The 18,279-nt window shown below is 32.7% G+C and overlaps 1 protein-coding gene across 6 annotated transcripts; it reads right to left on the bottom strand.

Moving 5' to 3' along the window:
- Positions 1–5,189: 5,189 nt before the first annotated feature.
- LOC110652127 (uncharacterized) lies at positions 5,190–16,977 on the bottom strand. 6 transcript variants are annotated; one of them, XM_021806373.2, is made up of 14 exons: positions 16,689–16,977; positions 14,143–14,444; positions 13,741–13,915; positions 13,258–13,341; positions 12,931–13,172; positions 12,594–12,816; positions 12,109–12,188; positions 11,767–11,851; positions 10,738–10,869; positions 10,531–10,644; positions 10,382–10,432; positions 6,835–6,919; positions 5,786–5,842; positions 5,190–5,668 (listed from the first exon to the last, which is right to left on the bottom strand). In XM_021806373.2, exons 2-14 carry the CDS (start codon positions 14,364–14,366, stop codon positions 5,550–5,552), a joined length of 1,671 nt encoding a protein of 556 aa, XP_021662065.2. In that variant the 5' UTR covers positions 14,367–14,444; positions 16,689–16,977; the 3' UTR covers positions 5,190–5,549. The 6 variants fall into 6 exon arrangements, with proteins under 6 accessions (XP_021662065.2, XP_021662066.2, XP_058005778.1 ...); XM_021806374.2 differs by lacking the exon at positions 16,689–16,977 and adding an exon at positions 14,539–15,001 and having other exon boundaries at positions 10,382–10,429; XM_058149795.1 differs by lacking the exon at positions 16,689–16,977 and adding an exon at positions 14,619–14,999.
- Between the last annotated feature and the right edge of the window lie 1,302 nt (positions 16,978–18,279).

Here is an 18,279-nt window from a genome sequence, read left to right as displayed (position 1 = left end):
ACCTTTCAACTGGGAGTTTTTGACTCACTCGACCTGTAAACACAATATATAAGCAATTAGGGAGCTCAGTTCACCCTCCACATACTCAAATGTCACAAAAATAAATGGGAGCTCAGCTCCCTCATCCAGTCCAACATACATGCATATAATAAGTTTACAGGTCCAACATGGTAATTATATTATAGATCCAAATCAAATAAATATTTCTAACACATGTGGAAATTTTATGAGTTAATAGAATTATATAAGTATTAATAAACGACCTGCGAAGAAGAAAAGCAGGTTAACCATAACAAATATCCTCCTGTAGCATGGAAAAATAATGAACAGGAGTGAGCGCTCGACTCGGAAAGGAAAATATCAATTTTAACCATAATCTCTATAGTTATCTAAAACTAATGCACCCTGTGAAGTAAAATGCAACACCATCATAAATTTCATACAAATCACATCAAAAAGGCAATTTGGAGCACTCACACACCCGATAATGTCAAACAATACATATATGGGAGCTGATCCCCTATACAACCCTCTTAATCCAACCTGTGCCAGCGAAGAACTCAAGCCGGACTTTCACTTAATAAACCAAATCGGCGTCCCAGCGAAGAACTCAAGCCATGTCTACCCCGAAGGACTGGGTCCCAGCGAAGATCTCAAGCCGTGTCTACCTGTCCTGTCCATAGCCAATACCATACCACACGCACGCCAACTCATGCACGCTGCTCCAAATTACCACAATAACATCCATGGCACTTTAACAGTTGTGAATGCAACATAAAACATGCATAGAGTTTAACTACATAGATACATATTTATAAGTGATGCACGGGCATGTTTGAACATATAATAATATCGAAATTACAATTAAAATTAATATTTTACTTACAGACTCAACCTGAGTCATTATGGCGGCTGGGCGGAGGAGGAAGGCTGTCCCGGCTCACCTGACAATTTTATTACAATTATTTAATACAATTGACTCAATACAAACCAAGAAAAGACCAAATATGTCCTAAGTCGTGCCAAAAATTCGGCAGAGTCTCTCCTATACCTAGGACCAACCCAACATGCAAAAAGGCTTAAAATACACTTCTATATCCTCAAACCATATATCCACATCTCAATCACATCGCACAGCCCCTCCTGGGCCCATCCAAACAGTCATCAATCACAACATGTAAAATTACAGTTTACTCCTCATAATTTAACCCTCTTGCAAAAACTACCCAAATGAGTTCTACAAATTCTAAAACTTTGCACCGCTGTCCTTAGCAATATTACTAAGCTAATGCAAAAAGAATCATAGTTTTTTTGAGCTACCACGAATATTTTATAAATTTTTAATCTAATTCAAGTACTAAAAAATTACGAAAAAGCAATGTTCGGATTTACCTATGCCGATTCCGATCTCAGAAATGCGCTCGGAACTTCTGACAATGGTGGGGTAACCAAAATCTTGATCCAATTTCAAGACTTTTTCGGTAGGCAGTCTGTCTGGCCGGAAATTCACAGACCTGGGCAACCGTCGAATTTCCGCAAATTGAAGGTACCTACACGAAGCCCACAATACGAGGGTTAATATATAATTTTTACGAAATTTTCTAAGCTCATGTAATGCTCGGAAAAACACTACGAAATTTCGTGGGAACCATCGAAAAACGATGTCGAAAAATTTTAAAATTTATATTGCCGCGAAGCTCTCGACGAGTGGAGCGCTCTGGTATTCTCAGTTTTCTCGTGGGGTTCACGGTTTGCGAGAAATGTAGCCCAAAAATCGAAATAGGCTAAAACTTCTCGGATAAAAATTGGGCAAACCGCTTGATGAATTTTGGTGTTTTTGGTGTCTATGGAAAGCTCTCGAGGTGTAGATGGTGTTTGACACAAGACCCGGCCCAATCGGTGGCCAGACGGGAAGCCGAAACTGCGCGCTGCTCGTCGCCCCTCTTTGCGCATCGTTTTCGGCCACCTTGAAGGCCGGCTGGCGGTGGGAGAAGGCTGGGGCGGCACGCCGGCAATCTGGGGAGGGCTGGGTGGCGGCAGCGCAGCGTGGGGAGGAGGGAGGAGGGAGGAGGGAGAAAATGGGAGAGGGAGGAAGAAAGGCTGGGACGTGTGGGGAAAGGAAGAAGAAGAAAAGAAAAGGTCGGTCCGATTCGATCAGTCAGATCCGGTCCAGTTCGATTCGACTGGTCCGATTCAGGATACAAAATTTTAAATTTTTACTCTGCCTTGGGACCGAAAACGAGGCCCAAAAATTTCGAAAAAATTCTAGAAAACTCAGAAAAATTCGTAGAGTCCAAATATATTTTTAGTTTTGCCACGTGGTCTTTAAATAAATTTTTAAAAATCATCAAAGTTTTATATTTTCGGAAAATCGAACCCGATTTTTAAAATCCGAAAAATTTCAAATAATTTTCTAAAATTTAAATAAAATAAAATATTAATATTACTCACAAAATAATAAATTTAAAAATTTGAAATGTTACATTTTAATTATCATCACGAATTACATAATGTTAATTACTAATTTTTTTTATAACTTATTATTATTTACTAATTAATCATATGAAAAAAAATTAGCCTGCATATGTTTAAATAATATATTGATTTGAGGAAGATGCTTCACCAGATGATAGCTCTCCATGATGATATTTTCACATATAAAAATAATTAACTGAAAATTTTCAGTCGTTGGACAAGCTTTGTCTATGTGAAACTGACAGGCATAGGCATTGGTGCTATTCAAGTTGGAACACAATGAATCCACATTGTTAAGCTAATAATGACACTTATTATATATAAATGGTCTTCAATTTAATGTTACAATTAAAAAAATTTCCAAGGTGAGTAGTAATTAAATCATAAATTAATTAAGCCATCTAGAAGAGGTTTTAAGCAATTTTTTTTATATTTTAAAATTTTTTAACAAAAAAATAATATTCAACACTTATTATCGTGTTAATTTAAATCGTTAGTAATTACATAATTTTAACCCTTATTATGTAAAGATCCAAGAGCCATAGCTGAAAAGATCTTCACAAGATGTTTGCTTATTGAGTTATATCTTTTCAATGCCAATAATTTCTTAACACCTGCCAGGAATTTAAACCCATAATTTCAAGTTTGATACCAATGATAAGATCGAGTGCTTATCACTGTGTCAAAAATTTAAACTGTTAGTAGAGATGTAACTCTACTCTCTTATAGTATAGTAGTCTAAGCGACTAAAATGATCTAAGCAGTGAACTATAACCATTCAGTGTCAATAATTTTCTTTGAAATAAATTAATGGCAAGAAAAAAAATTCAATTAAATTCTAACAATCATATTTGATTTTTATTTTTAAATTAAAAAAAATAATTTTTTTATTTTAAATAAGAATTAATAAAAATTAATTAAATTCAATTTTTGTAAAATTCTTATTTTCAAACGGTGATTAAGATTTCAATTCTAATTTGTATTTAAATGAAAAACTAAATGAAAATTGTAAATATGAGTGTGTGACGCAGAGGATGATGCATCCTTAATTTCCTAAGTTTAATTATTTATGACACAGCTCCAATGGATCTGGTAATTGCATGGGTCATGACTTGATTAATATATATACTCATAAATTAATATAAATCATACGTGTATCAATCTAATTTAAAAATTATTTATTAATGTAATTAATTTCAAATGAAATTTGAATACGAGAACTCACAGTTTTAAAAACGATTTCATTAATTTAATTAAAGAATTATCAATAATGAATGATGGGATGATTAATTAACACTAAATCAACATCAGATTTTGGTACTTTGTTGCTTAGAAGATTGCTTTAGCAAAATATGCCAAAAGCAGAATACATAAATCCCAGTTGCAAAGCCAATATTAAACCCAAATTATATATATATATATATATATATATATATATATAGAGAGAAATTTCTTAATAATTTTCCATCCAACAGTAAAATAATTATAAATCTATTGGCATTGAATCCCCACTTCCATCGGCATCAAAAATCAAAAATAAAAATGATGCTAGTAAAGATAGAATCTTTACCAAGAGGGTCAAGCCTTAGAGGAGTCCAATGCCTAACCTGGTCAACAAGTCTTGGCCTGCTGGATTGGATTCCTCTATTATTCTTTCATACTTGCCAAAACATTACTTTTCATTCATTAAAAAAAATTATCATTTTCTATGAATTTTCATTTGAATTACATTAGATAAGTTGTAATTCTAAGTCATATGCATCAACTTGGTTCATTCGCCTGTGATTATTAATTTGAAGGATTCTCTCCATGACCATCTCCCATGAATGACCAGTCAAAACGTCAATGTTGGTTCAAGAATTGATTTTTAATTCCTGTAATGACATTGACTTCATATGGGCATAATTTGTTGACAGATGGAGGTACATGGCCAACCACAGACCCACCAAGCATGACCTCTGAGTTCTTACCGCACAGAATATTTGGGAATGATCCGTCTCTATAATTTGGCTGTGAACAAGATTCCAAATTCATGTATCAGATTCCATAAATAAGTAATCTTGCTTTTTTTAATTTAATTAACTAACTACTATTATTATCATTATTGACTCTGAACATTTCAATGTGGCCGTGTCTTCGCTTGGTATTTGAAATTAAAACTAGCATCATTACCGCCTTTAAGAAAGGAATGAAATAACAAAGTCCCCCACCGATCATAAGCATCCAGTCAATTCCTTAAATAATACAATTAGATTTTGTTCTCTTTTTTTCCCCTCAGTAGGGGTCAATTGATTAAACCCGAATCAAATTAATTTGATGAATTGGACATAAAATTAATTTGATTCTTTCATTGAATTGAATAGTTGACTAAATAAAAAAATTTAGATAACCAGACGACTTCTTAACCCTTTAAAAATTATTTTCTAATTTAAAATTTTTTTTGAATATAAATATAATTGAAATTTTTAATATTTAAAACTTAAATTTATATTTAATAAATAAAATTTTACTTAGTTGTTACTTTTTTATTTATAGCAATACAAGAAATTTGTTAAAATGATATTTTTTTTATTTTTAATATATAATTAATATTTCATAAATATTAAGAAGATAATTATTTGATTATAACAATATTTTTATTTTGAGAATGAAAATATTTAAAATTTAAATATTTTTAATATTTTTATATAAATTTTAATAATATTACTAAGATATATGTAAATATAATCAAATAAATGATTAGTTAAAAGGAGTGTATTTTGTACAACATTTTTTAGCCAACGGTAAAAATAAATAAATTACATTCCAACAGTGAATTAATTAGTATCTTGCCTACTCTTTTATCCTTTCTTGTTGCAATCTCTATAAACTATTCCTCAAGCTGGGTGAAAGCTAAATAGTTGCTCCCAAACCCAGAACTTCCTTAAAGCCTTTGAGATTGACTTTACGCAACTGTCAGTAAAGCAACGTACCCAAATGTTGAGAGAAACATTAGAATGAAGTCTAATAATTGGAGGTCAAATTGCAGTTGGTTAACGTGATGGAGCTCCTCATCCGACAGTACATTGGCAGGGTTAGAGGGAATCCCTCTGCTTTTCAGATACTTCTAGCTGCGGAGGCAAGAGGTTCAGAAAACTCCCTTGAACAGATTGTTCACTAGCATCGGATGATTTCGATGTCTCTGACTCCGCTTCTGTTCAAGTAAAGCAACACAAAAGATTTGAGAAACAAGATACAATGAGAGATGGATGATGTAAATAAAGACCATAACAAATGATTTCCAGAAATATTAAGGGAGAACTAGGCCTACCAAAGAGCGACTTGACTGATGGCCTCTTTGGTTTGTTGTTTTTCTTCTTCAAGTCAGCTATGAGGAGAAAAAGGAAACAAACGGATCGATCACCATAAAATACAATTCTAAACTGCAACTACCCAAGCTCAATAAGGCAAAACAAACAATCAGAATTAAATTCAAGGGACAAAAGACTATAAGCCTATTCACAGCCCTTCACATTTTTTAAGTATTTTGCATATATCTTGTATTTTAAAATACTTAGTACACAACACATGAACATAACCTTAAGAAATATTTTGGCGGTTTCCTATAAAGAGAAACCAAGCAGGACAGTTCATGAAATCATTGCAGAAGTTACAATTCCTTTTATGAAGTGTTGCTTTTTTTGGACAACTCATGCTCTATTATTTTGTTTAAAGGTTCTCACCGAGTGGTGAGCACACACATTTGATGCATGCACTAGTTTCAATACAGAATTTGCACTGCATCTGCATGCTTAAGGGAGTAGTGCAAATTTTGACAAGTCTGATTTGAGACCAAAACAATGAGGCTATAGTACAACCAAACAATTCAATGAATTGAAATTATGTAGGGCCGCATTGGCCTGCTCAAATCTCTCTCTCATCTTCTAAAGAGCAGAAAACACAGCACAGGCCACAGTGCTTTAAAAAATCGGCAGAAGATGGGTATAGAATATCCATCAAATAAAATTTATATTCAAATTGCAGTAAAATATAAGGCCCATTTTAAAATAAGCTATAGAATATTTCTTGTTACATACATTATGTACATAACATGTTGAAAACAAAGAATCCACATTTAACAAATATAGGTACGCGTGGCTAAGCTTTTATTCATGAAAACATTAGTAAAATTTCCACCCTTTCTAAGTAATGTGCTCAAGGCTCTAAGCACATGTGGGAATTCCCCATATACTCTTATAAATTGGACTCATGAGCAGACCGAAAAAAAAAAAAAAAAAAAAATCCCACCACCAAAAAACTGAAACTGAACACATAGCAAAGCCATAATCTTCTTATATGCATATGAAAAAGCAAGATTACCCATTCCAGGCACTTGATAATCGTTCACAATTTCAAAGTTCTTATATGTGTAGCCCACAAAATTGACATCTTTAGATGAGAGCATCTGCAGAATAGAAGGTCCAGAATGTGAGAAGAAAATAAAATAAAAAGGAAAAAATGAACCATGACTCCTCAGAAACCAAATACTAACAAGATAACGATGATCGCTAAAAAAGCTAAGCAAAAACTGTTGATGCTTCTCATGCATTAACTAATGAGAATCTCACATAACCAAGAACCATGCAGGCTAGTGATGCGGGGCTTGGACAACAAGGCAGAACATTTTTTTAACTAATTTTAATTTGCAACAGTCTTAATTTATCTAGGACATTTTGGGAAGACTTCCAGTAGCTGTAGAGACTATATTAGAATTAATTAAGAAGTCTCCAACTCTATTTAGGACTTCTTAATATTTTTCCTACTTTATTTAGGATTTAGTTTTTCTATTTACTATCTTCTTATTGTATTTTAGTTTATCTAAAATTCCTATTTAGTAGTTTTAAATTACTATTAGGTTTAGGAGTCTAAAAGTACTATGAAAACTCTTATTTATATGTAATTTGGAGGCAGATTTTTATCAATAAAAATACTGCAGAGATTTCTCTCCTTATTTTCACTCTTGTGCATGGAGTGTGTTTCTATTTGAGCTTCATGCCGCGTCAGGTGATATCAGAGTGGGGAAATCGCCCCAATCAAGATGGCTAACCTTGACGAAGGTGGCGATTACAGTGAGTCTTGCGACGGTGATCGAGGAACTAGAGCCCTTTACCATAGGGACAAAACGTTGCAACGATGAGAGCGACGTTCGGAGCGACGGATGGATCTTAGATTCGAGCGTATCGAGAGACGCCTCGAAGGAATTGTAGATCATTTTGGTGCTTTGGAAACTAAAACAAACAAGAATTGTGTTGATAAAAAAAGGCCAGGAGATGGTGTAGCTCGTGGTGATCCTATTTATTAACCAATTTTTGCACGTAGGCAATATATCTACTATGATGATTCATATGAGGAAGATGATTATGAAACAATCAAGTTCAATAGGCGTCAATGGTATGGTGGTAATAGGAGAAGAAGCATGGGTTATCTTGATATTCCTGATTTTTATGGGGATCTTAATATAGAGGAATTTTTAGATTGGATTGCAAATGTGGATAGGTTCTTTTACCATGTGGATAAAGCACCTAAAAAACAAGTTCAATTGGTGGCTTATTGGTTGAAAGATGGTGCTTCTGCTTAGTGCGAATGGCTACAATCTATAAGGAAGCGAGAAAGGAAAGGGTTAGTTCGTACATGGTTTATAATGAAGTATTTGTTACAATAAGAATTTTTGCCTCTAGATTATAAGCAATTTTTTTTCCAACAAAAACTTTGCGAAGAGAAGGTCTAACCAAATCCTTTCTTGGTTGTGAAACAAGAAAGTGAAGAACAAAAGGAGCTTCAAGATTCAACAATACAACTTGAAGTGGATGAGCCTGAATTTGAAGAATTGGAACCTGAAACTTTAATTGAATTTCCTTTTGTTACGGTTGAAGATGATGAGCTTCAATTGGAAATCATTGGACCAACTGTTCTAGAAGCTAACACTGATGTAGATAAGGAAGAAAAGTGTCAAGGATGTGTTTTTGAAAATGTGAGATATCAAGCCTTAGAAACTTCAATGGAAGTTAAGGAAAAGCAACACATGGAGCCAATATTAGAGATTGGAGAAAATCAAGCACTGGAGATCGAAGGCTTTTCCAACTCCTTAATTTCTATTATTTCCTTTGATTTTATTTGTATGGATATTCTCATAGATACAAAGGAAAACATGAAGATCCTCAATTCCATTTTGTTCATGTCAATCTTATTGATTCCATCCAATAAAGTTATATGGTGCATATCTCCAATGAAGATTCTCATTCTCTTCAACTTCAAATTTCGAGGGAGGATTTATTCTAAGTGCAGGAGAATAGTGCTAGAGTTGTTATGGCTGTGTTTTTGGATCGTTACAAGTTATTTTAACTCAATGACGAGTTTTTTTTCAAGTGGGAAAGTATGATGCGTGGCTTGGACAACAAGGCAGAACATTTTTTTAACTAATTTTAATTTGCAACGGTCCTAATTTATCTAAAACATCTTGGGAAAACTTCCAGCAGCTATAGAGATTATATTAGAATGAATTAGAAAATCTCCAACTCTATTTAGAACTTATTAATATTTTTCCTACTTTATTTAGGATTTAGTTTTCCTATTTAGTTTATATCTTCTTATTATATTTTAGTTTATCTAAAATTTCTATTTAGTAGTTTTACATTCCTATTAGGTTTAGGAGTCTAAAAGTACTATAAATACTCTTATTTACATGTAATTTGGAGACAGATTTTTATCAATAAAAATACTGCAAAGGTTCTCTCCTTATTTTCACTCTTGTGCATGAAGTGTGTTTCTATTTGAGCTTCACGTTGCGTCAACTAGAAACAAGTTCATCAAAATGGATCCATTAATACTTAATCCAGGGGAAATCAAACAAAATGAAGCTCCTCAATTCAATGTATTCAGCCAAACAGGCGTTAACCTCAGTGGCACACTTTATGCAATCCTCACACTTCAACCTAGCTTTAAAAGGGTACTTACAAATTTTATATATACCAATGTGGGTGCATTTTCTACTATATGCATTTTCTACCTACAAAGGTTGTCTACTATTCCTTTGTATGATGTCCCAAAAAGTATGCCCATTTTTGTGAAGTCAATTATTTAGAGTCATTTTCATATTCTACCCCTCATTAACTCCATTGTAAAATGTGATATTAATTGGAACTTTATATGTTTTCAAAAAAACAAAAATCTAACGAAAGAGAAAGATGACAATTATTTTTGAAAATAATGAAGGCTATAAAAGGAAGAACGAAATGAAAGATGTGAGCTGGCACAGTATTAATTATGTTTTCTTAAACTGTGTGAGAAAATGAAAGTGGCAACCTTTTTGGGACAGAGGGAGTATCATTTAGTAGACCAGCAAGATACATAAAGGATTCATTTGATTCATGAAATAAACATGGAATAGGATGGAAATAAGAATAGCAATTCCATATTTTAAATGAGGAATAATTATTCCGTGCAATAGCTAAAACTCAAAATCCATAGTCATACCTCTTATGTTATCATCCTACTTGCACATTCAAACACAAAGAAACAAAATAAAGATAACTAAAAAATAAAGTAACCTTTAAAACCCAAGACTCATCTGCAAAGATTGTTTTAGGCATTAGTCACAATCCTTCCTCATCACAACTGCTAGCCCATTAACAACTCTCACATAATACTTGGAAGAGAAACTACCCCGGTAGCTCAAATTTTATTGCTTTAGCATCAAAATAACAACTCTCCATTTCACTTTAAAGCCAAATAATATTTCAAATGAATCAACAAAGCTTCATAGCTGAAGTAAACAATAGAATCTGATATAATGCAGACAATAATGTCATGTGCAAGGTGATTAAAAAAAAAAAAAACAGCAAAAGTAGGATAAGTACATTTAACTGACCTTTCTCCATGGGCCAGTTTTTGTAGTAGTTTGAGTCTGGTTCGCAGCCTGCTGAGAAAGAGGAAGCAGAAAGAAGATAGGTATAATGAGAAAATGAGCCCTGACAAAATTATTCATAAACTCACTAAGAAAAAGAAACATATCAATACCTCCTCAAACTTTTCAAAATTTTGAGTATCCAGCTCATCCTTGACCTCAGGTATAAATGCAGCTTCCATCGTATAAAGCTTATCCCATTCAATACCATTAAAAAAAGTATGAGCCTGCAAAAGCAGAAGCAGAAAGGTAATTCTACATGTTTGCTAGTGACTTATCTAACAATCCAAGTATTCAGAAAAGGACACACCATACAACACCTTTATTTCAACTGCGCCATTTGATCCCAATCTCTCGTTGACATTACACAAGAGTTTGCTAATAAGATCCTTTGCCTCTGGAGATAATTTTGCTTCTTCTGGAAATTTTAAATGGGTTCTCCAATTTACTATCTACACAAAAAGCAATAATATTATAAAATTAATTTTCTTCTATTATTTCCTCTTTTAAAGGTTCCTTGAACCTTAATTTACAAAGAAAAAAGGAAAGGGGCAGGGGTGGTTTCAGTCTTCACAAGTAACCAGCACCAGGAAAGATAAATGCATCTATCCATATCAGAATTTTAATTAAGATAAGACAAAAGGGCACTAAATAAAATTTACAATATATTTAAGGACATAAAGGGGGAAGATCTGGCGTGAAAGAATTGGGAAACCAATCAAATCAATGCTTTCCAAGCACAACTTGTCACACTAAAAAGTGCAGGGAGTGCCCTTCTGGATAAATGCGGATGGAACATGCATTAATTTAACTGGAGATCAACTATGATATGCATCCAGCAAGATGCACCTTCGCAAAGATATGGATCCTTACATTATACAAGTTATAAATGATGCACAAGCTTCTAGGAATCCACACATTTAAATACATATTCAGTTCAAAATTAGCCTCCAATAACTGCAGCCAGTTTAATTCTAATTACTTTTAAGTAATGATGCAGGCAAGAAATAGTAAAGTGTGATCTTAAATGTCACACAGATGAGTAATGTACAATCTAAGGAATTTATAAGGGTAAAATTGACTCCAAAGTGGTTGTCTATGGTGCACTAAGGAAATTACTTTCATATTCTACCTGATAATAGTAATCAATCACTTTTCAATGAAGGAAATAGCTTAGAAACTATTTCAGTATCGAAATAAATGTGATTCATGTGTATGAATCAACGAGAAGATGTTGTATAAAGCCCCACTGTCATTCAAAGTGAGCAGCAAACTTGCACAAATTAAATAAAATATCACAAGATTTAGCATGATAAACGAAAGAGGAAATTAGGAATGTCTCATTGTACCTTCCTACAGGTTGACATAGGATCATCAGAATAAAAAGGTGGATACCCCACAAGCATTTCATACATAATAGCACCAAGTGACCACCTGTGATTTCATAATAAAAAACCATTAGTGCCAGAGTATAAATTTTAAACAAAAATTAGCATTGGCAACTAAATGAATCTCTTTGTTGCCAATAACATTCAAAGGCATTATTAGTAATGTAAATGTGATTAAGTAGGCAACATATCCAACAGAATTTAATTTTAAAAACAAAAAAGAAAGCAAAATCTCTAAGAAGTAATTGAAATATCACATCTAATTCTAAATGCCCCATGAGAACAATTTTCATGAGTGCTCACCAATCACACTCCATCCCATAACCTTTCTTCAGGAGTACTTCTGGAGCAATATAGTCAGGAGTACCAACAGTGGAATAAGCCTGCAATGGCCACATATCGACAATTACCAGAGAGAGAGAGAGAGAGAGAGAGAGAGAGAGAGAGAGGAGGAGGGGAGAGAGGAAGCAATATGAATAAATCCAATGCTTCATTTAAACAATAGGGAAAAAATAGCATTTTTCATTTAAAATTTTCCAACATAAACTGTATTGTGCATTTCTTCGTTGAGTAAATAGAACAATACAGATTGTCATTTGAAGATGGCATGTCCCTCAAATAACCAAGAAACAGATAAAGCAACTGACAAAATAAACCATCGACCTAAAATTTGATTATGCCAATACATAAACTCAATAAAACACTGGCGAACTTGAGAAAACACAAATGTGCACATGCGCAGAAAGTCACAAACACAGAATTTAGACACATAGCAGCCTAGAACTTACAAGCATCCTTCTGTTCTTCTGCCAATGTTGTAGTTGCTCCTTTTGTGTGCGCTTTGGAGCTTCAGGCCTTTCTTCATTCTGTCCAGTCCCATTAACACTGTTGTTAACTACTGAAAAATCCCCTTCTTGGATGGTACTACAGTCTAATGGTTTACACAGTCCAAAATCAGACAGCCTCAAGTGTCCATATCTATCAAGTAGCAAGTTATCAGGCTTGATATCCCTATAACATGAACATAAGAAATTATGTTAAACAAAAGGTAATTCACAGTCCAATATAATCATTTTCTCAAGCACACATAAAAGAGCAGTTACATTGTTATCTTTAACCACAAACCTGTGAATGTAATTGTGTTTATGGATAGATTCAATAGCTAACACTGTTTCTGCAACATAAAATCCAGCTTCATCTTCTGTCAAGGTATCTTTTCTCATAAGTAAAGTCATCACATCCCCACCAGGCAGGTATTCCATGATGAGGTACAGAAACTCTTCATCTTGAAAAGAGCAATACAGTTTTACAATGCAATTGCTGTCAACCTCTGCAAGCAGATTCCTTTCAGCTCTCACATGCTCAACCTAGAAAAGATTGCAAAGCCAACTAACAATAAATGTACTCTCAAAACTTGAGTGTTATCATCAGGCAAGGAAGATAAATGCACACCTGGCCTCTACGAAGCATCTCTGATTTCTTAAGTTTCTTCATGGCATAGACATGACCTGTTGTCTTTTCCCTACAAACTCTAACCTGCCCAGAAACCAAAATTAAAGTCAATTATAAACTTACTGCCAAAAAAGCAGCAGTAATTAAAAATTCTAGGATAAAATTTTGAACCTAGATTGCAGTCAGTAAATAGCCCACCCAGACACAATAACATATTGCCAGATACAAGTAATGAATTAAAAGAATATAAATATGACGAGAAAGATATTGACTATCATTAACAAACTGAAATCTGTAATAATTCAGCAGGAACAATTTATATAGCCATTCACATAAAATAAAGGGGATGGAACCAATAAGCTAAGGGCAAATACATACCGAATAAAAAGGATGACAAGAACCACCGCCTTCCGAAAAAAAAAATCCAGAAAAGATAGCAAACGCTACACTCTATCACTGAAAAAAAGAGCAAAAGATGCATACCTCCCCAAATGCACCCTTGCCAATCATTGTCAGTAATTCAAAGTCATCAACACCCATTTTATGCCTCTGCAGGCGCATGTATTCAGTTTCTTTCTTCTCCAAAAACTTAAGTAAGTTGTTCTGATCTTCCTCCGACACATCGGCGTCAGCCAACTTCTTTTCCAGTATCGTTCGTCTAATATAATAAAATCACAATTAAAAATGCTTTCGGTTGTAATATCTACAATAGATTTAACGCTTCCATCAATCCCAAAATTTTCTACACTCCATGACAATTCAAAAGCCACTCTGTAGCCTACATTTAGACGATTTCACATTCAAATTTAAAACCTCACCATTATCATTACCGGATAACTAAATAGTATCTATCTTTGAATCTTTCAAGAATAAATTGAGGCATACCGCTCCTTCCTCTCCTGGAGATTCTTCATTTGCTCCTTATAATGGTTCTCAATATACTGCTTAGCGGCAGCAACTTTCTGCTTGGTGGTGTTGGAAAGAGATTCATCATCTTCTGGCGATTTCTCCTCATCTTTACATTCATCAAACGTATTTTTCTTCCTAGAAGAAGCCCTCATCTTGTCCCGCGGCTGAAGCTTCTGAAGCCAACTCCTCGCCGAATCCATGTGAAACCTCAAAACTAACCACACGACGCGCCTCCTCAGCCACTATCGTCCACCATATCCAGAAAACAACCACAAATCCTGCAAACACAATACACAAAATCATATCACAAATAAAAAAAAAAAAAGGCGAATGCAATCATAATCAGGCAGAAATCCAGTAAATGGCTATAACCTCGTAGAATTTGCAAAAGAGGAGCGGAATTGCAGTGAAATAAAAGGAAATAAAAAAAGAAAAAGAAATGAAAATCCTACGGAAGAGAAATCGGATTTAACTCTGAATTTGTGTTAAGAAAGAGCGGTGTGGCTATTTTTGAATGTGATGAAAGAAAAGAAAAGAAGAATGGAATGGATCGAAGTGGATTAATGTGATGTGTTTGGACGCAGAGAAAATTTGATGAGAAAAATAGTAAAGGGAATTTCTGTTGATGTCCGCGCTATTCTCTCTGGTTTGAAATGGGAAGGATGGAGGGAGGAGGAGGAGCTGAAGCTGGAGCTTCTATTTTATATATAGGTTTTCTAAGTTCTTGTGATTTTATTTATTTATTTATTGACTATATTACTAGGAATTTTTAAAATTTAAAAGACGTGTTCACTGCACTGGATCTGGCGGCTGAAAAAAAGATCCGACAAGATTCGTTGGGGCGGCTTCTTGGTGCTTGCGCCATTGCGTTCACCCGAATGCGTTATGCGCACCAACCACTTCATGGTAGTTTTTTTACCCCCTTTGATTGCAGTAAGCTAAAGTAATGCGCAATCGCCTAGTTTAGTTACACTCATTTGGCGGCTAAAGGCATTCCAATCACTTAATAAAAGGTTTTTTTTAAAAAAAAAAAAACAATAATAATCATTACATGAGCAAAAAAGCCTAAAACAATCATCACATGACATAGCTCAATTAAATAGGGACGAATTCAATAATAATTTTATTTGCCCAAAAGGAAATTGAGAGAAATTATACTGAAAAAAAAAATTGAAAAGAAAAAAATTTAATTTTATTCATAATATTTGGATAAATTATTAAAATATGAAAAAAATAAAATTTTTTTATTAAATGAAAATATGAAAAATATCTTTTATACCCCTAGATATTTTCTTATATAATAAAGAAAATTAAACTCCATGTATATATTGATCATATTTATCTATACTTAAGTTACATATGAAATATTGAATTATTAAAAAGAAGTTTAAGAAGTTAAATTCTGCTGATTGTATCGCATATTAAAAATAATAATAAAGTAGTCATAAAGTGACAAGGAAAAGAGAATAGGGTGAAGAGTCATGAATCATTATGATTTTAAATTTATTTAATTTCAGTGTTGAAATTCTAATATTGATTTAGACAACTTACAGCATAAAGTAAATTTTATATGGTAGAACTCATAACTGAATTATACTATAAAACTTATTAAAAGTATTATTGAAAAAAATGATGAATGAAGCATTTTCACATAGTTTTCTGCTGCAAAATGAATAGCAAAGATAATAGAATATGAGAGACACTTTAGGAGCAGAAATGGAACATAAGAGGTGATTTTTTTACTAAAGTAATTGAAGAATGTTAAAGTACTTTCCAAATAAAAAACAACAATTTCTCTCCATTATCCTCCCATTTAGAGAGAAATTTTTTAGGGCATATGCAATGGAGAGGATAAATGTATTTTCTCCCCCTTTCTCCTCCTTTCTCCTCTTTTCTCTCTTCAAATTGATGTCCAAATAAGATAATTGATAGAAACTAAATTTCATTTCTTTTCTCTTCTATCTATTTCCATCAATCCAAACAAAGGGTAAGACTTGAATACACTAAAAACTAAAGAGTCATAACAAGTTGCTTAAGTCGAAATCAAACTCAAAATAGCCCTAAGGCTCATACAAAAACAAACCCTAGTCTTCTGGCTTGACCTGATAATAGATCTAACAAGGTAGAGGAAAGATTTGGATATGATAATTGACGTTGTTGCCCATCACCCAACCACCCATTACTAAGCCTTCCCGAAGCAAGCGAAAGAAAGTTTTTAATAGCTCAATAGAATCACAACAAGCTACACATAGTTATTTCAAACCCAAAACATTGCCATTTGATGAGAAGCAACCTTTAGCTAAGACAAGAACGAAAAGCCATTAGTGAATAGTGGATCTAAGCCAAGGGGAACATTTAGGTGTGGGGCAAAGCACTTTTGCACCTTCGACCTTTAAGAGATTGGATGCCCAAGAGAATGGCACTAGTAACATCTTCAATAGATATTCACACAGCTAAACGAGTACCCCAGCAATCCCAAGCAAATACTGCCTTTAAATCGAAGAAGAAAGTCATTGACTAACCTCTATCCATGCACTAGTACACAACCACAGAGGAGAAGCCCTCCTGTTGTTGAAACTTGAGAACCAAAATTCTTGTAGGTTCCTTTAAACTTTCTCAGTCAATCCCCAAACTTGCAAACCAAAAACTCAAAAATATCTACAGCCCTACCCAACGGGGTGAGGGAAGACCCATTCCAAATGGGGGAAGGAGGGTTGTCCTCCACTAGAAGGATAGGAGACTACTGACTTAGCTCGACAAAAGAGGAGACTAGCCTCTAAGAGAAAACAAGCCAAACAAAGAAAAGTGAGAACAACGTTTAAATCTCTATTCCTCTCATCATCTACTTAAAAAAAAATATATGCTGAATTAGGAAATATATATTTTTTATTACTAATTTAACAATCAAAATTATTCTAAGACTATAAATTTAATAATATAATTATATTTTATATGAAATTTATATCTAATCATGATACAAGTTGTACTCTCTTTCTTTTTAAGAGCCTGATTGATTTAACTGTTAAGTGTAGCTGATAATTAATAGTGGATAAATGTTGCTGTTAATTGATAACTGATAACTGATAATTAATTATAGCTGATTTATGTTAAATATTTAGTAAATTATAGCTATTGTTATTAATATGTAAAATAACTAATAAAAGTATATTTTGAATTTATTTTATTATTAAAATAAATATATAATTATTAATTTATTATATTATATTATTTATTTTGTTATTGAAATAGATAAATAAAAAAATAATCTAAAAAATGGAATTTAATAACTTAAGAAGAAATTTAAAAAAATATATGTTACACAGAAAATGAGATTAGAGTGATAAATTAAAAATAGGAAGAATGAATTCTAATAATATTGAATAAATTATTTCACCTTGTACTGTTATAAAAATTTTGTAAAAATTGATAAATAAAATAATATAATTATATATATTATTTATTTATTTATTTATTTTCTTAAGAATTATTCAAAGAGTGTGTTTTTAACATCCTTATAATATTATTGTTTTCGAGAAAAAAAGGTTATATTTATGGATATTTTTATCAAAAATAATAAAAAAATGTTCAGTCCATGAACAACTCATGTAAAGTTAATAAACAAGGCAGTTGATAGTTTTCTGTTAGTTTTCAGCTGTATTTTTTAAGAATTTACCAAACAGCTTAATTCAACTGTTTACACTCCCCCAACTACTATATATATATCAAACAATTGAATCAAGCACGCCCTAATTTATTTCACTGCACTTTGCTGGAGGACGCTAGAAGTTGAAACAATGTGAAGTCCGTTGGAACAGTAATTATACAGCAGTTTAGTTTTTTTTTTTTTTAATTTTTAATATAAAATAAATTAAAATTTCAAATATATTTTCATTAATAAATTAATTTTTTTTATTGAAATTTATTATTAATAAATTACAAATAAAAAATTCAAAATTTAAGTGATTGAATTATTATAATTATTAAAAATTTAGAAATGAAATTATTATAATAAAAAGTAAAATGCAATAAACTAACTTGTCAAAATTTTTAATTTATTAATGTTAAATTTTAATTTTAAAAATTATTTTATTAATAAAAATATATAAAACTAAT

Source organism: Hevea brasiliensis, chromosome 7 (assembly GCF_030052815.1).
Source record: "Hevea brasiliensis isolate MT/VB/25A 57/8 chromosome 7, ASM3005281v1, whole genome shotgun sequence".
Taxonomy (NCBI): Eukaryota; Viridiplantae; Streptophyta; class Magnoliopsida; order Malpighiales; family Euphorbiaceae; genus Hevea; species Hevea brasiliensis.
This window is presented reverse-complemented; position numbering and strand designations above follow the sequence as displayed.